The sequence below is a fragment of the Theropithecus gelada genome, chromosome 14 (genome assembly GCF_003255815.1).
Source record: "Theropithecus gelada isolate Dixy chromosome 14, Tgel_1.0, whole genome shotgun sequence".
Classification (NCBI taxonomy): Eukaryota; Metazoa; Chordata; class Mammalia; order Primates; family Cercopithecidae; genus Theropithecus; species Theropithecus gelada.
The window spans coordinates 121,221,545-121,245,494 of NC_037682.1; the positions used below are offsets into that span (position 1 = coordinate 121,221,545).

At 42.7% G+C, this 23,950-nt stretch overlaps 1 protein-coding gene across 9 annotated transcripts in view; it reads left to right on the plus strand.

Annotated features, from left to right (window-relative positions):
• The first annotated feature begins 1,729 nt into the window (after window positions 1-1,729).
• Window positions 1,730-23,950, plus strand: part of APLP2 (amyloid beta precursor like protein 2) — a 72,693-nt gene continuing 50,472 nt past the window's right edge. For 8 of the 9 annotated variants that reach the window (XM_025358240.1, XM_025358241.1, XM_025358245.1 and 5 more), the window contains exon 1: window positions 1,730-1,990. In XM_025358240.1, coding sequence (XP_025214025.1) covers window positions 1,886-1,990 — 105 coding nt within the window. In that variant the 5' untranslated portion in view covers window positions 1,730-1,885. The remainder of the gene's footprint in view (window positions 1,991-23,950) is intronic. The other variant, XM_025358239.1, reaches the window with a different exon arrangement.

The following is a 23,950-nucleotide window of genomic DNA, read 5'->3' on the forward strand; positions in this document are numbered from 1 at the left end:
TGGACCTATCCCTGGTTTGCAGATGGCGGCCTTCTTGCTGTGTTCGCACATGGAGGAGGGAGGTGGGGGCTGAGGTTGGGGGTAGGGGACAGAGAGTGTGAGAGAAAAGCAAGCTCTCTGGTGTCTCTTCTAATAAAGGCACTAATCTCATCATGACCTACTACCTCCATGACCTCATCCAAACCTGATTACCTCCCAGAGGCCCCATTTACAAATAACCATCACACTAGGGTTCAGCGCTTCGGCACACACTTTAGGGGTGGGGACAAAATTCGGTCCATAGCAAGAGCCAAATTCATGCCAGTTCCAGAATTAGTATCAGCACCCAAGATAATTGGGTTCAATAACACCGGGCAAACATTTATCGAGGCCTGCACTGTGAGGGGCACTGCAGCATGACACACCCGAGTCTTGTCAGTGGCCTGAGAGAGGTATGGAAATAACCAGGGAGCAAGTGCCACAGTGGGAAACATCCCTCTGAGCAATCAGAAGCGATGATATTACAGCCGACTGAGCCGAGGAACAGTGAAAATGCTTCCAACAGGTAGATGTTGGGGAGAGGACATTGCAGGCGCAGGAACAGTGTTAAGAAGGGCTGTGAAATGGAAAGGTGTCTTTTTGGAGGAATCGGGCAGAGCCAGTTGACCCACAGGGAACTGTGCATGTAGGGGAGTGGTGCAAAGTAAGGCTGGAAAATCCCGGGTTCTTCTTACAGCCGCACTCGTCTACTCTGCGGACAGTCTCCTCCTTTCTATTGTCAGCGTCCTGGGGCTAGGGGTTGCGTTATGTATTTAGTTGAACCAGGAAGGACTAGTCCAGGCCTCTCAGAAGGCAGTACCTAACTCACTGGCTACTGAAAGGAAACAAGGCCAGCGGAGCGCTGGCGGTGGCGAGGCTGTGCCAATTGCTAAATGGGGCAGCAGGACGTTTTTCTCTATAAAGTAGAAATGCCGCGGAGCAGGAAGGCAGAAAAGCAGGTCTCCCGCTAGTGCGCCTCAACCGAAGAAGCAGCGTGATCTCTCCTAAAACACACGAGGAAGGGGGCCTGGGCTGTGAGGCCGGCGTGGTTCTTGCACCCCTGGTCTTTATCCCTGCCTGGGCGGCCGCTGGGAAGGAAGGGTCGGGAAGAGGCCTAAGAATCGGAGGCCGAGCATGCGGAGCGCGGCCGGGGTGAGGCGAGGACCCGGCGGAGAGGCCTGGGCGGAGCAGCGCGGAAGAGGCGCGCCCTGAGTACGGCTCGGGGGAGGAGGGTGGCTGCCTCCTGTGATCCTCCCCCTGCCTCGGGGGACGGTCCTTGGCAAACCGTCCCGGACTCCTAATTCATCCTGTTTTTAATAAAACCATTTCCAGAATCAAAAAGAGGGCGTACCCAATGGAGTCTGAAGAATGCCCAGCAGGGGCAGGGTAGCGGGCCGTGCCCGTATCGGGAGGCTGAAGGCTGACGGACCAGCGTAGCAGGGACAGATAACCGCGCCGGGGGTGGCGGAGGACACAGCCAGCCCCACGCCCGCAGAGCTGCGGCCCCCGACCCGCCGCGCGCACGCCCCCGCGCCTGGCGGCCACAGGGTCCGAAGCGGGGGCGGGGCCGTCCGCGGCCGGAGGCGGGGCCGGACGGGGGCGCGCGGTTGGACCGGGCGGGAGGAGCAGGCTCTTCCATCCCCTGATTGGGTCTGGACCGCACGGCGGGGCGGGGTCTTGAGAGGTTCTGCGGGCCGGCATTGGGAGCCGCAGAAGGAGGGCGTGGTAATGTGAAGTCAGTTCCGGTCGGTGTAAAACCCCCGGGGCGGCGGCGAACTGGCTTCAGATGCTTCTGGGTCGCGGTGTGCTGGGCGGGAGTCAGTGTGTGTGAGCCTGAGAGCCGCGCACTAGAGCTACCCGGCGAGGGATGGCGGCCACCGGGACAGCGGCCGCCGCAGCCACGGGCAGGCTCCTGCTTCTGCTGCTGGTGGGGCTCACGGCGCCCGCCTCGGCGCTGGCCGGCTACATCGAGGTGGGGACCGGGCGAACGCCGGAGCGTCGTCTCCTTCGCCCGCCGGAGGAGCGCGGCCTGCGGGCGAGCAGCGGGGTCCGCTGCAGGGCGGACCGGGGGTGCGGCGCGGGGGGTCCGGCGCTGCGGCGGGTCTGGCGCGCCCTCCCCCGCCCGTCCCTGCTTGGCGCAGTGCTTAGCGTTGGAGGTCGGGCTGCCTCAGCCGCCGCAGAGGCCAAATGAAAGGCGTCGGGGATACTGGGGGCGGCGGGCCGCCTCGGCCTCCCCAGCCCCCAACCCACCCCCGGCGCCGCCACCTCCTCCGGGGACCCCGCGCCCCCGGGCGCCCGCCCCGCCCTCCCGCGGGACAATGCGAGCATCGACCAGGGCGCTTCTCTCCCGCCGGAGTCCGCAGCTCGTCTCTCTCCGGGGGCGACCCCGCGCACCCCGTAAGCTCCCTCACGCGGTGCCGGGACCTCGGCTCCGGGCCTCCCACCTGCGGGCTTCGCCTTTGTTGCCAGGTGGACGCGGCCCCGGCCTTCGCGCGCGGCGGGGATGCTGCGAGCCCCGGGGGAGCTCCCGCGCCAGGCCGGCCGCTGCTCCCTACGCCGCCCGGGGCCAGGGCGCGGACGCGCATTTTTAAGTGGCGCTGTTTGCCTGCGTCCGTAGACCGAGGAAACCCGCTCTGTGTGCGTTGACCGCTTTCGTGAGGGTTTCAGTGAGTAGGGAAGGTGCCCGCAAATGCGTGTAAACTCTTGGAAAAATCGTCCTCTGTCGGTGTCAGAATTCCAGCAGTGGTGTGCTTCGAGGTCGACCCCTGAGCATCCCCGCTGCGAGAAAGGCGAAGCGGCTGGGCCGGGGGCGGCCGCGGCGCGGGCCGGAGCGGGCAGCCTTGGAGGAGCCCTGCTGTGGCCGAGGGAGACGGCGGGCTTGATCTTTACTTCCCTTCTCGAAGTAGTGCTTGAACTGCTGGACTGGAATGTGTAGTTCTGGTGTCGTTTATTTCTTCTCCCTCTTCGCTCTTTTAAAAATTACAATTGGTTTCTGCCTACTTAGCTAATTTCAGAGAGACCTGAAGACTGGATTTGATTAGGCATTAATTGGGAGCTTTCTTTTAAATACGTCAGGTTTAGAATATGTTTACTTCTACAGAATGTTCAAGTATTTCCACGGGTAAAAATAAATCTAGTAAAAAGCCTCTCTGATGGAACGGCTTAAAACCTTTGTATTCATCCTGTTTAAAGCTTTGTGACTGTGAGGGTAAGAAAGGAGTTCAGCTTTAAGGAGAAATAGTTAACGTTTATCTACAGAGGATTTTGGATTGCGATTGTTTCAGTGTCCACACAGTGGTCAGAGTTGTATCTGTGATCCTTGATATGATGTCGCATGAAAACAGCTAGGTGAGTGAGATGGGGAGAAGAAAGAAAGGATTTTGTATGGAAGATGGGACTTCACTAGTGGGTCGGGTGTCAGAAACCATCGTTCACACTCGCACCCTGCTTCCCACTGGTATGAGTAATTTCAGGCATTAGTGAATTCACAGTAAAGGACTCCGCAGTTTTAAAGAATTCGTTAATACTTGTGCAGCGAGAAAAAATAATAACAGAATTCGTTGTTGTGTATTAAATTTGATTGTTAGTCACAGCGTTGTTCACTTGAAAAGTATGACTGAAGAAAGGAATTAAACATTTCTGAGAAATGATTTTATGGTACCTCCTGTTCTTTGGAGCTGTATTTTTGCTCACACTTACTAAATGATCTTTCAAGGGGCCTTTTGTCAAGCTATCAGAATTTTATTCACATGAATATAATTTGATTTTGTTTATTTGCTGTCAGGCAAGGGACTGTCGAAGCTTAATTTAGATGAGAATGGCCTAAATCAGGATGTCTTTGGGAAGGCCCTGATTGAGATTAGCCAAAGGGATTCTGGCCAAATCCCTGATCAAGTTGCTTGGCACAGAATTATTGATTGGCAAATCTTTAGTGTTGCTTGGTGTTCACTGAATTAATCTCTTACACCTGTTTAAAAAAAAAAACAACACCTCTGGACTCAGGGTCACTTCCTCTCTTAAATCCGACACAAGTTCTCGTGTGTGCATGCTCCCATTTCTGACTGAGACAGTATTGTGCTGAAACCCCGCATACTATGCGGTAGATGACTAGGCTCCTGAGAACCGGAACTTGAGTATGTTCTGCCACATTTGAAAGAAAGAAGGCCATTTGATTGCCAATTTTCAGGAAACTTAAATCCAGATTAAAGGATGACAACTGAGGCAGAGTAGAGAAGGCCTTGTGTTGGTATTTCTGACAGGTGGTATGGGAGATGTCTAATTGTACCTTGGAGAGAAACCTTGGTGTGCTTCTGATAGGAATATTGTCTTTTTGTTGTTTTTTTTTTTGAGACGGAGTCTCGCTCTGTCCCAGGCTGGAGTGCAATGGTGGGATCTTGGCTCCCAGCAACTTCCGCCTTCCGGATTCAAGCGATTCTCCTGCCTCAGCCTCCCAGGTAGCTGGGATTACAGGCGCCCGCCACCACGCCCAGCTAATTTTTGTATTTTTAGTAGAGACAGGCTTTCACCATGTTGGCCAGGCTGGTCTGGAACACCTGATCTCAGGTGATCTGCCTGCCTCAGCCTCCCAAATTGCTGGGATTACAGGCGTGAGCTACGGCACCCTGCCCATTATTTTTATCATAACTACGTTTTAAAAATCTTTTGATAAATACTATAAACTTAAATTTTATCAGTTAATTTCTCCTTTTGTAGAGGGAATTTGTTTTACTATCTAAAGCCGGACTTCCCTAGGGTGTAGCCACAAGCCACATGTGGTTATTGAGCCTGTAGGGTGACTAGTGTGACTGAGGAGTGAATTTTTCATTTTATTTAATTTTAATTAAGTTAAGTTTACATTTAAAAACTGATTCAGTAGTTGGAAAACTTTTAACTGAAATAATTTGGTTATGCGAATCTACTTTTAAACTGTACATTTTATGAAATCTAAATGTAGATCAAGATGAAAATTTAGCTTCTTAATTGAGATGTACTGGAAGTATAAAATACACACCAGAGTTTGAAGATTTAGTAGAAAAATTAAAATCTCAATTTTTGTATTGATTAAATTAAAACAATACTTTAGACATGGGCTAAACAAAACATTAAAATTAATTTCACCTGTTTCTTTTAACGCTAATATGGTTCCTAGAAAATTTAATACTATGTATGTGGCTCACATTGTATTTCCATTAGATGGTGCTGATTTAAAATTTTGCTTAAAGTTGGTCCTGCATATGTTTTTATTAGCACAATTTTTAAAATATATTTTTCCAAATAAAGTCTTGCTAGAAGTTGGCCCAACATGATCTTAAGTATTTTTGTTAGAACAATTTTGAATGTGTTGATTTTTAAACTTTTTCAATTAAAAATGTTTTACTTAGAAATAACTTTAATCACCAGGCACGGTGGCCCACTCCTGTAATCCCAGCACTTTTGGGAGGCCAAGGCGGGTGGATCACAAGGTCAGGAGATCAAGACCATCCTGGCTAACACGGTGAAACCCTGTCTCTACTAAAAATACAAAAATTAGCCGGGCGTGGTGGTGGTCGCCTGTAGTGCCACTACTCGGGAGGAGAATGGTGTGAACTCAGGAGGCGGAGCTTGCAGTCAGGTGAGATCACGCCACTGCACTCCAGCCTGGGCGTGGTGGCGCGTGCCTGTAATCCCAGCCACTCAGGAGGCTGAGGCAGGAGAATCGCTTTAACCCTGGAGGTGGAGATTACAGTGAGCCAAGATCGCGCCACTGCACTCCAACCTGGGTGACAGAGCAAGACTGTCTCAAATCTTATTAAAAAATGCAAAAATTGTACAATTTTCATACTCTTTACTCACATTCACGAATTGTTAACATTTTTTCTAGTCAGCATTTGCTTTATCTATTATTGCATTTTTGGCCAAATTATTTGAGAGTGAGGTGCATACATCATCCCCTTTACCCCGGAGAACTTCAGTATATATTTTCTAAGAGCCAAAGACATAAGTCTTAGTACAGTCATCAACCTAATGAAATTTAACATTGATACAATACTTGGATATTATTTGTTGTCGGTTTTCTAGTTTGTTGACCCAATCATGTTCTTTATAGCATTTGAAAACATGTTTCTTGTTGTTGTTGTTTTGTTTTTCTTTTTTGAGGCTGGAGTGCACTGGCGCGGTCTCAGTTCACTGTGATCTCTGCTTTTTGGGTTCGAATGACTCTCCTGCCTCAGCCTCCTGAGTAGCTGGGACTACAGGAGCCCACCACCATGCCTGGCTCATTTTTGTATTTTTAGTAGAGACGAATTTTCACCATGTTGACCAGGCTGGTCCCAAACTTCTGACTTTGTGATTCGCCTGTCTTGGCCTTCCAAAGTGCTGGGATTACAGGTGTGAGCCTCTGCACCCGGCCCCTTTCAAGATTGTTTAATTAATGAATTCTATTTACCCTTACTAAATTCTCAGGCTTTTGAATTTTCTTTCTAAAATAACAGAAGAAATCTATAGGTAGTACATATTCATTGTAAGAAATTAAAAGTACAGATGAAGAATAAGAAATGAAAAATGACCTAAAATCATATAACCCAGGGAAACCTTACTGTAATGTTGTATACCCTTCTTTTTTTTTTTTTTTTTTTGAGACGGAGTCTCGCTCTATCACCCAGGCTGGAGTGCAGTGGCCGGATCTCAGCTCACTGCAAGCTCCGCCTCCCGGGTTCACGCCATTCTCCTGCCTCAGCCTCCTGAGTAGCTGGGACTACAGGCGCCTGCCACCTCGCCCGGCTANGGAGTACAGTGCATACCACTACACTTGGCTAAGATATTTTTTTCAAAATGCCGTCTTTTGAAACATAACTGTAATCTATTTGTTTAAAGAGATGAAGATTAGAAAATCAGCTGACTTTTCATTTGTAATTCATCCTACTGGTATTTATTAAACCCCTTTTACATGGTTCTGTGCTAGGTGCTAAACAGTGCAGTAGTAAAAACAAATGGATAATGCTTTTTCCTTTGCGAAATGCACTTGTGTGTGATTTCTAGGCCCTAACCCCAGAGATTGTCATTGAGTACCTCTGGGATGCTCAGTTTCAAAAGCTCCCTGGATGATTCTTTTTTTTTTTTTTTTTTTTTGAGACGGAGTCTCGCTCTGTCGCCCAGGCTGGAGTGCAGTGGCCGGATCTCAGCTCACTGCAAGCTCCGCCTCCCGGGTTCACGCCATTCTCCTGCCTCAGCCTCCTGAGTAGCTGGGACTACAGGCGCCTGCCACCTCGCCCGGCTAAGTTTTTGTATTTTTAGTAGAGACGGGGTTTCACTGTGTTAGCCAGGATGGTCTCGATCTCCTGACCTCGTGATCCGCCCGTCTCAGCCTCCCAAAGTGCTGGGATTACAGGCTTGAGCCACCGCGCCCGGCCGTATACCCTTCTATTAATAGATATATTGTGTACATAAATATTATAAAAATGGCCACTGCATATTGAAGCCAGCACCTAACAATTACTATTTCGAATTATGCTAACATGAACTACTCAAAGAAAATAATGTTTTCTGTGTGACAGAAAGTAAGGGTAAATCTTTGTACAGTAATTGTAGTTTCCATGGAGGGGCTAGTTGAGAGAGAATTCTAAATTGCCTATAATTCAATTTTCATGGGTTGGTTTTTAGAGAGATAAACTAGATTATCTTGAAACTTAATTAAATTTAGTGTATTGTACGTTGATTTATGGCCTAAGATGGAAGGTGGACTATGTAGGCACATTCAAGTAGAAGTGAGTTTCAGTCCTTTGTGTCAAGTACAAGTAATAATTGCTTTTGCTGAGGGAATTTTTCTTACGTAAGCATCGTGAAGTCTTTACTTTTATTTTTTATTTTTTGAGACGGTCTCACTGTTAACCGAGGCTGGAGTGCAGTGGCACAGCCATGGCTCACTGCGGCCTCAAACTCCTGGGCTTGAGTGATCCTCCTGCCTCAGCCTCCCGAGTAACTAGGAGTACAGTGCATACCACTACACTTGGCTAAGATATTTTTTTCAAAATGCCGTCTTTTGAAACATAACTGTAATCTATTTGTTTAAAGAGATGAAGATTAGAAAATCAGCTGACTTTTCATTTGTAATTCATCCTACTGGTATTTATTAAACCCCTTTTACATGGTTCTGTGCTAGGTGCTAAACAGTGCAGTAGTAAAAACAAATGGATAATGCTTTTTCCTTTGCGAAATGCACTTGTGTGTGATTTCTAGGCCCTAACCCCAGAGATTGTCATTGAGTACCTCTGGGATGCTCAGTTTCAAAAGCTCCCTGGATGATTCTTTTTTTTTTTTTTTTTTTTTGAGACGGAGTCTCGCTCTGTCGCCCAGGCTGGAGTGCAGTGGCCGGATCTCAGCTCACTGCAAGCTCCGCCTCCCGGATTCACGCCATTCTCCTGCCTCAGCCTCCCGAGTAGCTGGGACTACAGGCGCCCGCCACATCACCCGGCTAGTTTTTTGTATTTTTTTTAGTGGAGACGGGGTTTCACCGGGTTCGCCAGGATGGTCTCGATCTCCTGACCTTGTGATCCGCCCGTCTCGGCCTCCCAAAGTGCTGGGATTACAGGCGTGAGCCACCGCGCCCGGCCTCCCTGGATGATTCTAATGTACAAGGAGAGAAAAACAAAACAAACTCTTTGGGTAAATTATCTACATAAGTCCCTGACAGTCTGGTGAATTTGGTATTCTTATCCCTACCTAAAAAGGGAGTCGGTAGAGGCCAAGGGTTGAACATCACACAGCTTGACTAGTGGAAGGAGTCTGCCCTTCCTATTTAAGCCTATTGCTCTGTCCTGTCAGCGTGGTTCACGTTTGCCTTTTGGGTGCAGATTTCTTTTTACTCATGTCTACCTGTCTTTCGCATAACCAAAACCTGGCATGAGTGTTTCCCTTAAAAGAAACTAATTTCATACAAGTTCTGATATGTTATGAATCAGTGTAAACCATATGGTTAACAGTGACCCTGTGAAGTATGTAATTACAGGGGACTTTGCTATTTTACATTTTCCATTGATTTTTCTTTCTTTTGCATCATTCAAATGATATTCACTGATTTTTAAAAACTTTTTGGTCCTTTTTGTTTGTTTGTTTTGAGACAGAGTCTCACTCTGTCATCCAGGCTGGAGTGCACTGGTGCCATCTTGGCTCACTGCAACTTCCGCCTCCTGGGTTCAAGCGATTCTCGTGCCTCAGCCTCCTGAGAAGCTGGGATTACAGGTGTGTGCCCCCATGCCCGGCTAATTTTTATATTTTTAGTAGAGACAGGGTTTCACCATGTTGGCCAGGCTCGTCTCGAACTCCTGACCTCAAGTGATGCAGCTGCCTCAGCCTCCCAAGGTGCTGGGATTACAGGCATGAGCCACTGCGGCCCCAGCTCTTTTGTGTCTTTTTATATTATGTTCAAGTTCTCTTTTTTTAGTAGTAAACTGTGTCATTTTTGTATTCTGACCTACAATTTTAAGAAAAGAAATTATGGCTCCCTGTAGAGATTTTTATCAAAATCAAGGTGTGGGATTATTTGGAAGAGAGAAGGCTGCCAGCACCAGATACTCAGTGGCCAGTGACCAGTGTGATGGGGGTAAGATTGTGGTCCAGAAAAATATTACTTAGTGTGTGGAGTTGGGGCACTTACAGGTTGCTTAATTGAGCTGTCCCCACCCCCTTTCTACCCTGCCTTCCTTGGGTGCACTCCCCTAGTGGTTGTGGAATTGCTGCTGCAACACCAGGGGACATGCTCTGATACGATAATGTCCAGAGGAGGAAGAGATCGTCTCTTCCTGTATATATCTGCTTTTAAGAGTGAATACACCTTTCTCAAAGCCCACCAGCATAGGACCCCTCAGGTGTCACTGGACAGAAGTGTATCAGATGCTTCTAGCCAAAGTAGGCCTTGGCAAGGGGAATGGTACTGCCTCCACAAGCTTAGACTTCTCAGGGTCTGCTTTCTGAAGCATGTGGCCAGGAGGAGGAGGGTGCAGCCTCCAATCAGGTTGGGCTTATCAGATGGTGATACCTCTTAACAACAACAACAACAAAAAGTTGGGCTTGGTTGGAAAAGAAAGCTGTGGATGTTGGTGAGAATCCAGTGTCTGCTACAGGGGCATTCCCTGTCTGGGAAGTTATGTAGCTGGGGTGGCTGGAAGAGAAGGAAGTAATGTCTTCTGAAGAAATTACCTGTGGGTTAAGTTAGCTGGCAAAATGGAGACGTCTGAGACATGACAGTGCATTTGTTAGATCTGGGATAATGCTATCATTTTAAAGGGATAATGCTGTCCAGGACAGAATGACTAGAATGGTGAAGAATGTGAAAAATTTGACATAAAACGTGAATGGACTGTGAGGGAGGTATTTCGCCCAGATAAGAAAATGTGAGATTAGTGGTGGTAGTAAAGATCGTTAGTATATTCACATATTTTATGCTTGTCTCTGGAAGGCTAAACTGTAACTTGCTTAGGCTGAATCAGGGTTTTTACCCGGAGGGGTGAGCTATTAGAGCTTTTATTTTACTCCCTTTAGTTACGAGCATTCCCCACATAGGATAGTTAAACATGTAAAAAAGACCCTATGTCCAGGCCCCAGTTTTGTTGAATCTTAACATTTCTCATGTATGTTTTAGCCTTAAAAAAAAAAAAAAACCCACTGGATACAGAAATATAACATTACCAATAAAAGCCTCATTTGAACTTTCAAGAAGTAACTCTTGAGGTAGGAGTTTACATTTCCATTCATGTTTTCATTACATTTGCTTAGGCTGTTGTTAGAGTTGTAACACACATTTATCAACACATAGTGTTAATTATTTGTGCATACTGTGGTGATTTTAGAAGGTAAGAATGTCAAGCTATTTGAACTGAAAGTAAAGATAGCCCCTTACTCAGGAAAGTGCCAGCCACCCTTGCTGCTTCTACCCAGTATTGAAAGCCCTTGAGTATTTTTGAGCTTTTCAAAATTTAAAAGTACACAAAAGAAGAAAAAAAAAAAATCTCAGTTTGTTTTTGTAAATGAAACACTTGTGTAACTACCACTGAGGTCAAGAAATAAAACACTGCCAGTATCTCCTTTCCTTCCTCGCTTAGCAGTTAACTGCTCCTCTGACTTTATGGTAATCACTTTTTGTATTTCCTTATAGTATTACCTCCCGTGCATTCATCTGTAAACACTGTAGTTCAGTTTTCCTTTTTTTCTTTTTTTTAGCTTCATATAAGTGGAATCATTCAGTATATATTTTTATGCATTTGGTCTCTTTCACTATACACATTTTTGACAGCCACGTGTATTGAGTGTAGCTGTGGCTCACTCATTTCCGTTGTTGCATGGTACTCCATTATATGAATAAACCTCAGTTTGTTCTGCTGTTGATGCAACGTTTGAGTCGTTTCCAGTTTGAGATTATTAAGATAATGCTGTTCTCTCTGTGGTTTGCTTTTTCACTCTCTTAATGATGTCTTTTGAAGAAGTTCTTAATTTTAATGTCTAATCTTTTAGTTTCTTTCCTTTTTTTTTTTTGTTTATTATGGTAGGTGCTTTTTGTATATCCCATTTGAGAAGTCTTTTCCTACCCTGAGGATATAACGATAGTCTCCTATATTGTCAATGAGGAACTTTATTGATTTGCCTTTCACATTTGGAGCAATAATTTACCTGGATTTTTGTGTAGATGTGAAGTTAGGGACCATTTCATTTCTGTTTATGGATACTGGCCTGCACCATTTATTGTCAAGTCATCCTTTCCCTTCTGCTTGGCTCTTTCACCCTTGTAATCAAGTATCTCCCTATGTGTGAATCTGTTCCTGGGTTCTCCCTTCTATTCCATTGATCTCTTTGTTTATCCTTGCACCAACTCCACATTGTTTTAATTATTGTATAATAACATTTTATATTTACTAGATCAAGCTCTTCTACCTTGCTTGTCTTGAATAGCATCTTAGCTCTTCCCTTAACCCTTTTCTTTTCACATAAATTTGCCACATTTTGCCAAAACAGCTTCTTGTTAGGATTTTGGTTTTGCTTTGGGTCTATAGTTTAGTTGGGGGAAAACTGACATTTTTCAAGTACCGAGTTTTCCAATCCAGGAACATGGCATGTATTTTATTTATTTATTTATTTATTTTTGAGACAGGGTCTTGCTCTGTTGCTCAGGCTGGAGTACGGTGGTATAGTCTTTGCTCACTGCAACCTTTGTCTTCCGGGTTCAAGTGATTCTTCTGCCTCAGCCTTCTGAGTAGCTGGGATTACAGGTACCTACCACCATGCCTGGCTAATTTTTGTATTTATAGTAGAGAGGGCATTTCACCATGTTGGTCAGGCTGGTCTCAAACTCCTGACCTCAAATAATCCTCCTGCCTTGGCCTCCCAAAGTGCTGGGATTACAGGCGTGAGCCGCTGTGCCGGCCCATGACATGTATTTTATTTAGGCCCTCTATAATTCTCCATTCAATGTTCGGTAGCTTTCTGCATGGAGATCTTGTATATCTTTTGTTAGATTTATTCACAGGTATTTGATCTTTTTTATGCTATTATAAATGGCATCTTTAAGATTTTTTGTTGTTGGTTTGTGTGGTTGTGGAAAATGCAATTGATATTTTTCAGATTGAGCTTGTATCCAGTAACCTTGCTAAACTTGTATACTAATTATAATAGTTTATCTGTAACTTTGAATTTTTCTGAGTATATTCTGTGAATTGTGACAGTTCTATTTCTTTCCATTCAATCCTTGTAACTTTTATTTCTTTTTCTTGCTTTACTGCCCCATTTAAAATGTTCAGATAGATGATAGTAGCTAGTATCTTAGTCTGACTTCTCTCAGAGGGAAACTGTTTTTACAATTTATATGATACTTGTAGTTTTTTTATAGATACCAGACCCTTTATCAGATAGGGAAGAGTTTATATTCTAAGTTTGCCAAAGATTCTTGTCATGAATGAATGTTGAGTTTTTTTCAAGCATCTTTTTTTGACAAGTATAAGATGATCATACGAATTTAATTCTGATAGTGCAGTGTGTAAGAAACTTTGCATTCCTGAAATGAACCAGACTTGGTTTATTTCCTGGATTTGGTTTGCAAAAATTTTGTTCGGGAGTTTTGCTTCCTTACTAATAAGTGAGTTTGACCTGTAATTTTTCTGTTTTTGTAATATACTTGTCAAGTTCTGATTTCAAAGTTAATAGCCTCGTAAGTTTTGGGGGGAGGGAGCATTGCCTTTATTACTATTATTATTTTTTGAGACAGAATCTTACCCTGTTGCCCAGGCTGGAGTGCAGTGGTGTGGTCTTGGCTCAACCTTTGCCTCCTGGGTTCAGGTGCCTCCTGCCTCAGCCTCCTGAGTAGCTGGGATTACAGGTGCCAGCCACCATGTCTGGCTAATTTTTGTATTTTTAGTTGAGATGGGGTTTCACCATGTTGGCCAGGCTGGTCTTAAACTCCTGACCTCAAGTGATCCACCCACTTTGGCCTCCCAAAGTGCTAGGATTACAGGCATGAGCCACCATGCCTGGCCAGACATCTTATTTATACAGGTGCTTACAGATTGATTAATTTGAGGTCTAGGCTAATGTGTGTTCTAGACAAAAGTTTTCATTCTACCTGGAGCCTGAGGACACTAGCAATCCAGGATCTTACTGTAAGTTCCTGGACTGTGATGACCATAAACTGAACTCTGTAGAGTCCTGTCAGTTTCTGATTTATCTTTCTAGATTCATACGCTTTGAGCTACAAACTCCAAACCTTTAAGTTCTCTAAGTTATTACGAAAAATTTAGAAAATACAGTTTTGGCCAAAACAAAAAACCCCCAAAAAACAAAACTGCAGTTTACCCTTCAGATAAAAAACTTTTGTTTTTCTGGTTTTGTTTTCTGTGCATCTTCACTTCTCTGAGTAGATTTCCCCTTGTGTGTGTATAACCCATTTTTTTCTTAATTTAACATACTGAATAATTTCCGGGCCATTACATATTTTATGACGTGTATAGCTGTTTTGGGCATCACCCTTCATGGTTTGGGGCTTTCGAACACCCTGCAGTTTGAAATGTACAGCATTCATCCCTCTAAATAGCTATTCATACTGTGAATTTGGATTCGAGTAAACTATTATATGAACATTTTGAGTTATTGCATAGGGATGTTGCCTGCTAGCCAGTGATTGGATATTTGCAGTAGTATTGAACTGTTACTTGAATGTTTTACTGCATTTTGCCCTCATTTTATAAGAGTGAGAAAAAGGAGGGAAAAATACTTATTTTATTGACAAGAAGCACATGGTGGTAATTGGTGCTTTTTTGGTGTTTTTCTAGGTAGTTTCTTTGAACTTACGTAAATACTCAGTGGGCTCAATTATGTGGAAAAAATTAAGGAATGGCTATAAAATGCTAGAAATAAATTTTCAAGGGCAGTTCCCCCCCTAAAACACTGGAAGTAATTGGGATCTGATAAATTACTAGCTTGCTGGTAGCAGAATCCCCAAATAACATGCATATGTTTGGAACTTGTTCATGTTTACAGAAATATACCTTATGTGAAAGTAGAGGACTGCCTATTTTGTAATTTATTTGATTCTTTTATAACTGAACATGTAAGTTTCTCATTTTTCTCTAATGTAAACAGCATGCTGTGGATATCTTTTAAAAAAATCATTGTAGCTATATCTCATTGGCATTTAAAAGAACCTCTAGAAAGGACTTGATCGAAAGTGGAAGACTGTGGTCATTGGTTCATTTGAGGCTCTTCATAGTCATCATTTTTAGCAAACATTTATGAAATTGCTATATGCAAGGCATTGTGACAGAACAAATAACACCATAGCTGAAGGCACTATATGGTTCCTAAGATGATATAATAACTAGAAGAAACTTTTTCTGTTGGAGAAATGGTAGTCAGCACTTTTTCTGTCTTCTCATACAGATTTTATTAATTTAGCCTTTTAATTTTTAATACTCAAAACCTCATTTTTTTGTTTGTTTTTGAGACAGAGTTTTGCTCTTGTAGACCAGGCTGGAGTGCAGTGGCACGATTTTGGCTCACTACAACCTCTGCCTCTCAGGTTCAAGTGATTCTCCTGCCTCAGCCTCCTGTGCAGCTGGGCTTACAGGTGCCAGCCATCATGCCAAGCTGATTTTTGTATTTTTAGTAGAGACGGGGTTTCACCTTGTTGGCCAGTCTGGTCTTGAACTCTTGACCTCAGGTGATCCACCCGCCTCAGCCTCCCAAAGTGCTGGGATTACAGGCATGAGCCACCTCATCTGGCCTCAGTTTTTTATTTAATTTTCTGACTCTGTGCTTGTGCTTTTAATACTTTAACACTGATTTTCTGCTTCTCAATAAGGAAAGCACGCTTGATCTGGTCACAAGCAAACACAAAACAAATGGAACCACCGTAGGCCCCGATGCCACGTGTTTTGTTTTGGATAACCTCATAGGAACTCCCGGTCTCCCAGCATGAAGCCCTCTAAGTCAGCCTGGGCACACGCCACTGCAGGTGTTGGTGCATTTGGGACACCTAGTTTTGTTAGAGGCTGTATTGTAGGAAAGCCTGTGACAGTGTGTCAGACTCATTGCCTATAGACAGCATCCCCAGAAAGAGGTGGTGGAAGCTTTTCATATACAGATTTTTAAAATCTAGCTTATCTGTTTTCTTACTGATTTATAGTGTTTCCTTCCAGATGTTTTACACTTGTCAACCACAAGACGTAAGCATTTTCTAAATTGAATACCCTAAAGTCCACAAATCTTTTTGTGTGTCTGGTAAAATACACATAAAATGTATTAACCATTAAAACTTTTCTTTTTGAGACATGGTCTCACTCTGTTGCCCAGGCCAGAGTGCAGTGGCGCAGTCATAGCTCGCTAGAGCTTCGACCTCCTTGGCTCAAATGACTCCCGCCTCAGCCTCCCAAGTAGTTGGGACCACATTTTTTTTTGTGGAGATGGGGACTTGCTCTGTTGCCCAAGCTGGACCTGAACTCCTGGCCTCAAGCAGTCCTGCCTTGGCCTCCCCAAGTGCTGTGATTACAGGTGTGGGCCACCAAGCCCTGCCTTAAAACATTTTTTGTGGTAAGAACACTTAACATGAGATCTGCTCTTAAATTTTTAAGTGCACAATGCAGTATTGTTAACTGTAGATAAAACATTATACAGCAAATCTCTAGAACTTATGCATCTTGCAAAATAGAAACTTTATACCTGTTGAACAGCAACTGTTTTTTCCTCCCTTCAGCCCATGTTAGTGACAGTTCTGTGAATTTGATTATTTTAGATATCCCATATAAGTGGAATCATGCAGTACTTGTCTTTTTGTGACTTGTTTATTTTACTTAGCATAATGTCCTCCAGGCTCATCCATGTTGTTGAATGTGGCAGGATTTACTTTTTTTTTTTTAAGGCTGGACAATATTCCATTTTATGTGTATATCACATTTTCCTTATCCATTCATCTCTCAGTGGACATTTAGGTTGTTTCCGTTGTCTTGGCTATTGTCAGTAATTCTGCAGTGAACTTGGGAATGCATCTGTCTGTCTGGGATAATGATTTTAATTCTTTTGGCAGTATACCCAGATGTGAGATAGATGGATCATATGGTAATTCTACTTTTAATTTCTTAAGAACCTTCATACTGTTTTCCATAGCGGCTGCACCATTTTTTCACTAGCAGCATATAGGAGTTCCAATTTCTCCACATCCTTCCAAATACTTATTTTTATAAATACATAGCCATTTTAACAGATGTGAGGGGATGTTTTAATTTGCATTTCTTGGGTAATTGGTGGTATTGAGCATCTTTTCGTGTACCTCTTGGTCATTTATATGTCTTCTTGGAGAAATGTTTATTCAAGCCCTTTGCTTGTTTTCTAAATCAGGCTTTTGGGTTTTTTTTGCCTTTGAGTTTTCTGAGTTCCTTATATATTTTGGATATTAATTCTTTATCAGATAGAGGGTTTGCAAATATATTCTCCCATTCTGTAGGTTGCCTTTTTACTTTATTGTTTCTTTTGCCAAAGTTTTGTATAAGCTTTTTAGTTTGACGTAGTCCCATTTGTCTAATTTTACTTTTTTTTATTACCATTTTATTTTTTATTTTATTTATTTATTTTTGAGATGGAGTCTCACTCTGTCACCCAGGTTGGAGTGCAGTGGCATAATCATGGCTCACTGCAACCTTGACCTCCAAGGCTCAAGCAGTCCTCTCACCTCAGCCTCCAGAGTAGCTGGGACCACAGGTGTGCGCCACCATGTCTGGCTAATTAATTTTTTTGGTATGTGTGTATAGATACTGGTTTTGCCATGTTTCCCAAACTGGTTTTGAACTCCTGGGCTCAAGCGATACCTCTGCCTCGGCCTTCCACAATGCTGGGAGTACAGACGTGAGCCACCGTGCCTGGCCATTTGTTGAAAATTTTATTATGAAACAAGATTGAGGTTTTAAAAATGTTTTTTCTGCATCTTTTGAGGGGATCATATGATTTTTGTCCTTCATTTTGTTAATGTGTGATATGCCACATTTTTTGGCATGTATATGTTGAACCGTTCTTGCATCTCAGGGATAAATCCCACTTGATCAGGTGTATGATCTTATTAATGTGTTGTCTGATTGCATTTGCTCCTATTTTGTTGAGAACCGTTGCATCTGTGATCATCGAGGATATTGATCTATAGTTTTCTTTTTTTTTGTAGTGTCTTAGTCCTATCTTGTTATTAGGGTAATGCTGGCTTCATAAGATGAGTGGAAATTAAACACACCCTTGTTAAACAACACTCTTAACCGTTGAGCCAAAGAAGAAATCAAATGGGAAATTAGAAAATGTTTTGAACAAATGAAAACACAACATACCAAAACCCCTGGGATGCAGCAAAAGCAGCACTGAGAGGGAAGTTAATAGCAGTAAATGCCTACGTTAAAAAATAAGAAAGATCTCAAACAGCCTAACTGTACCCCAAAACTAGAAAAAGAATAAGCTAATCCCAAAGTGAGCAGAAGGAAGAAAATAATTTGCAGCAGAATAAATGAAAGCAGAGTAGGAAAAAAAATAGAAAAAATCAAAGTAAAAGTTGGGTTTTTGAAAAGATAAGTAAAATTGACAAACCCTTGGCCAGACTAAGAAATAACAGAAGACACAAAATCAGATATGAAAGAGGAGACATTACAACTGATACCACATAAAAAGTATCATGAGAGTACTATGAACAGTTGTATGCCAAAAAATTGGATAACCTAGAAGAAATTGATAAATTTCTAAAAACGTACAAACTACCAAGACTGAATCACGAAGAAATAGAAAACTTGAGCAGACCAATAACAAATAAGAAGATTGAGTCAGTAATCAAAAACCTCACAACAGGCTGAGTGCAGTGGCTTATGCCTGTAATCCCAGCTCTTTGGGACGCCGAGGTGGGTTGATCACCTGAGGTCAGGAGTTTGAGACCAGCCTGGCCAACGTGGTGAAACCCTGTCTCTACTAAAAATACAAAAAAATTAGCCAGGCATGGTGGTACGTGCATGTAATCCCAGCTACTTGGGAGGCTGAGGCAGGAGAATCGCTTGAACCTGGGAAGCAGAGGTTGCAGTGAGCTGAGATGGTGCCACTGAACTCCAGTCTGGGCAACAGAGCAAGACTCCATCTAAAAAAAAAAAAAAAAAAAAAAAAAAACTTCCAACTAAGGAAAGCTCAGGATCAGAAGACTTCACAGGAGAATTCTAAACATTAAAGAAGAATTAACACCATTCCTTCTCATAGTCTTCCAAAATATTGAAGCGGGAACACTTTCATTTTAACTATTTTTAAGTGTACAATTCGGTGGCATTAAGGACATCCACCGTGTTGTGCAACCATCTCCGCTGTCCATTTCTAGTACTTTTTCCTCCAAACAGAAACCCTGTACCCATTAGACACTAACTTTCTATTCCCCTCGATCCCCCAGCTCCTGGTAATCTCTCTATGAATTTGCCTATTCTAAGGCTCAAGTAAGTGAAATCATAAAATATGTCCTTTTGAGTTTGGTGTATTTTCTTTAGTATAATATTTTCAAAGCTCGTGCATCAGAATTTCATTCCTTTTCGAGACTGAGTAATATTCCATTGTGCATATATACCACATTTTGTTCATTCATCTGTTAATGGACACTTGGGGATGTTTCTACCTTTTGGCTACTGCAAACAATGCTGCTATGAAAATTGGTGTAGATGTAGATGTGGGAGTCCCTGCTTTCAGTTCTTTTGGATATTTACTAAGAAGTGAAACTGCTGGATCATATAGTAATTCTGTGTTTAAATTTTTGAGAAATTGCCACACTGTTTTCCACAGTGACTATACTGTTCTACAGTCCCACTGACAGTGGACAAGAGTTCCAATTTCTCTACATCCTTGCCAACAGTTATTTTCCTTTTTCAAGTAATAGCCATCCTAATGGGTGTGGAGCAGTATCTTATTGTTTTGATTTGCATTTCTCTAATAACTAGTGATGTTGAGTATCTTTTCATGTTGACCATTTGTGTATCTTCTTTGGAAAAATGTCTATTCAAGTCCTCTCCCCATTTTCAAATTAGATGGTTTTGTTGCTATTGTTGAGTTGTCGGAGTTCTTTATATATTTTGGATGTTAATTAGATATGTGATTTGTAGATATTTTCTCTCATTCTGCAGTTTGTGTTTTCACTCTCAGTGGTGTCCTTTGATGCACAAAAGTTTAACTTTGATGAATTCCAGTTTATTTTTTGTTGCTTGTAGTTTTGGTGTCATTTTTAAGAAATCATTGTGAAATGTAATGTTATGAAGCTTTTCTCCTAAGTCGTCTTCTAAGAGTTTTATAGTTTTAGCTCTTAAGCTTAGGTCTTCTATCCATTTTGAGTTCAAATTTTTTTTTTTTTTAATACTGTAAGTTCTAGGGTACATGGAGTTCAATTTTGTATATGGTTTAAGGTAAGGGTCCAGCTTCACTCTTCTGCAAGTTGCTATCCAGTCACAACATTTGTTGCATCCCCATTGAATTGTCCTGGCAGACCAATTGACCATGTAGGTGAGGGTTTATTTCGGGGCTCTCTAGTCCAAATGTCTGTCTTTATGTCAGTATCACACTGCTTGATTAGTGTAGCTTCGTAGTAAGTTTTGAAATTGGGAAGTGTCTTTGTTCTTTCTCAAGACTGTGAGATTTAAGATGGATTTTTTTGTTTCTGTAAATAAAACAAAACAGAATGCTGTTGGGACATGAAGTATTGCATTGAATCTGTAGATCGTTTTAGGTAGTCTTGTCATCTTAACAATATTGTCTTCTAACCCTCAAATGCCATAGAGCTTTAAAGTTAATTACTGTAAGTTTGTAATGAACAGAATACAATTAATTTAAGTTTACACTATGGCTTTTAAGTGTAAGGTGTTTGCATTTTATTATTTTAGAGTAACTGTCATCAGCGTCCTCACTGTGATACCTAGTACGTAAAGTTGAGATTGAAGACCTGCAGCCTGCAGGCAGAATGTGACCTGTCCTTGTATTTTATTTGGCTGTTACCGTTTGACCTTCCTTGTATCTTAAATTCAAAGTAAATATATCCATTTCCAAAGATCATGGGTTTTAATATAAAAATTCCGCTCCGGTTTTAAAGAAATTAGAACATCTGGCAGCAGGGGCTAAGTAGCGGCAGCCCCACTTCAGTTGGTGAAGAGAGCCTGTGGTCTCCCCGAGGGGGCTGAGTGTGGGTCTCCATTTTTGTCTTACCCTCCAGCTCCCTGTTCCCTGTCTATGATGTAGAGGCAGTTGAGTTTTCAGCCTTTGTTGGAAACGAGGAAAAGAGAACGTTGCTTTGAAGTGATCTTTTGTAGTAAATATTTAACACCATGGCAGATTTCAAGTGAACCAGAAACCACATTTCATAGCAGGATCGCCCTGTGATTGGTTGGACTCCACCCTGCCCCTTATCCTCTTCTGAAGAGGCTTTCTTCTTAATGCTATAGAATGCTTTTCCCTCTAGCCACTTCTCCCCACCCCTATTAGAAGAATTATTTGTGGCTTGATTAGCTTCCTCAGGATCTACATTAAAAAAATATCCTGCTGGGCTAACGTTTTGAAAGATTAATCTTGTGAATTGATAAAAGTCATTGAAACTCATGTTGGTTAGTGTTGTTTTTAAACAATAGGAATAGTATTCAGGACAGATTAAAATCAGATTAAAATATTTTAAGTATTGCTTTTAAAAGATTAAATACAGAGCACAGACTCAAGCCTGATAAGCTCCCAGCCAAGCAGTTTTTATGTGTAGTTTTCTGTGTGTATGTGTAGTGAGTGAAGACGCTGAACTTGTCACAAAATGTGGATGCATGAGGCATATTATTGTAACTTGAATTCAGATGGCCCCAAAATTACCCCATTCACTCAGCATACTTGGTTAAACTTGGTCTGGGTGATATCTGTAAGTCATCAAAGGAAGGAATTTTTAGGACAAGGAAAGGATGGTTTGATTTTTCTGGGGGGAAAAAACCATGCAATTTTAAGAAAATCATTGTTCAGGGAAGGCTGCAAGCACTGGTAAGGAAACAGAGTTTTCCAAGAAGTTAGCTGAAATTGGGAGTAAGAGACCTCTGAAGAGTCTAGCTTTGGGAAAATCTCTGACTTCGTTCTTGACGTGATTGAGGAGTTCACGTACAGTGAATTAGCAATGAGAATCATCTAGGCATATAAACTAGAAGGAAATAAGAAGGTTCTTAGAGCAAGCAACACCAGATACTCAGGCTTGCTCCAGAAGTTTTCCAGGAAAAGCAAATGTCATCTTCTCTGCTTTACTAACTTTAAATTTTGAGACCTCAGGCAGTCTAGTCCATGAAGAAAACACTCCAGAATGACCGAGATACTTTAGTTTTTAACAACATTTAAAATAATACGAAAAGTAAAATAAAATGATGTTAAAAACTTAAGTATCTCGGTCATAATTTGTGTCCTTTTTTTTTTCTTTTGATATTTATTCAGAAAGACTCCCAACTTATAATATTAATAATATACCTGTAGAAAATAGGGACTGCCTTCTTTTTTCACATTGCACAATCTCCCTAGGCGGTTCTGCCTAATCTCTGGGCTTAAAATTCTTCCAGCCTGGTGATGAATAGAAAATCCATAATTGCAGCTCACATTACCCTCTGGAACGTCCATTCTCTTTTTTGTCTGGTGGACAGAAAATGCAGCACTTGGTAAGCTGTGAGTCCTTCCAGTGTGATGCACTCAAAACTGAAGTTTATCAGTCTCCAATCCTCAGTCCCCTCCCTACAACCCCTCTTCGATTTCTTTGACTGTTAGCCTTGCCATTCTCCCAGCTGTCAGAATTAGAAAGCTGGACTCATTCTGACCCTTCCTTCATGTCCCCTGTCCAAGTATTTCTCGTTTGTCCCTTTCGTATTCACACTGCTCCTGCCTTTGTTCATCATCTTTCGCCTGGATGAATGCAGTGGCTTCCTAACTGGCCTCCTGTCTACACTTAATCTTTCCTGATCACACCCTTCTACCCTCTAAAGTATGCATGGCACAGTCGTGCACACACTGGAAGGGAGCCTAAGCACAGTTTCCTTGGCGAAGAGTTCTGAAGGCCCAGCCCCTCTTCCCCCATAGCTGTTGCTCTCCTGTGCCAAGTCCGTGCATGCCTCTGTTACAGCTCTTCTCAGTTGCAGCATGCTCACTGTCGCCATGTCCTCACCTCACATTCACAGTGTGCACCTTACATTGTAATCCTGTTTCTCTACATTGGATGCTGTCTCAGAGTATATATGCTCCCTAAATACACATACTGAGTCTTGTTTACCCAGTGTGTTTGTTTACTAGAGCTGCCGTAACAAAGATGACACAAATGGAGTGACTTAAGCAACAGAATTTATTGTCTCACTTCTCTGGAGGCTAGAAGTCCCAGGTCAAGGTGTTAGCAGGACTGGGCTCCTTCTGAAGGCACTAACGAAGGGTCTGTTCCAGGCCTTGCTCTTGGCTTTTGGCAGCGTAACTTCAGTCTTCACGTGGCGCTCCCTCTGTGTGCATGCATGTCTGTCTGTTCACATTTCCCGGTCTCAGAAGGACACCAGTCATATTGGATTAAGGACCCACCCAACTCCAGTATGACCTCCTCCCAATTACATCAGCAGTGACTATATTTCCAAATAAGGTCACATTCAGAGGTATTTGGGGCTAGGATTTCAGCAAATGAAATTTGAGACCATATTCAACCCATAAGACCCAGTGGCTAGTGTGTTGACTGACATAACTGTAAAGTAATCAAGTGAAATGATCTTTGAATAAAGGGTCAGAATTTTATTTTCTTCAAAGTTATGTTTATGACAAATAAAAGCTTATGATCTTGGGAATACTTTCCCATGTTTAGTTTTCCAGTATATTCATAGTAGCTATTGAATTGTTGCACCTCAAAAGATGCTGGTAGAGTATTCTAGTTGTTCTAACTGTCTTGATGATAGAATGCCACTTAGTTTTCAATACAGTTAACGTATGAATAAACTAACAAAGAACAGGAAGGGAGAGATACCTATGAAATCTTGAAGATGGAAAACAGATGGAGCCAGCAAATCAGAAAAGGCTGAGACCTAATCTTAGCCAGGAGGAGCCAACTAAAAGCACCCTCATTTGCAGAGCAAACTCATATCTGAGAGATGGAAAGCACCAGGGCCTCTGAAGACATGCTGAGGCCCCAGGGGACATAGACGAAACTAAATGTGAGCATTTAGCCCCCTGAATACCCCTCCTCACCTGGCAGTCTAGGAAAAGACTTGAGGTTTACTTGGGGACAGCGGACCCAGCAGACTGTGAGGAACTGAGTAGTGAAAGTCTCCCTAACCAGGCCCGGGGCAGAGAACTGACTGAAGGATACCTCCCTGGAGAGGCAAAGGCTACTCTTGACCTTGCGCATGTGCAGGGAACTTCCAACCATCTTCTTCTTTTTTTTTTTTTTTTTTTTTTTTTTTTTTTT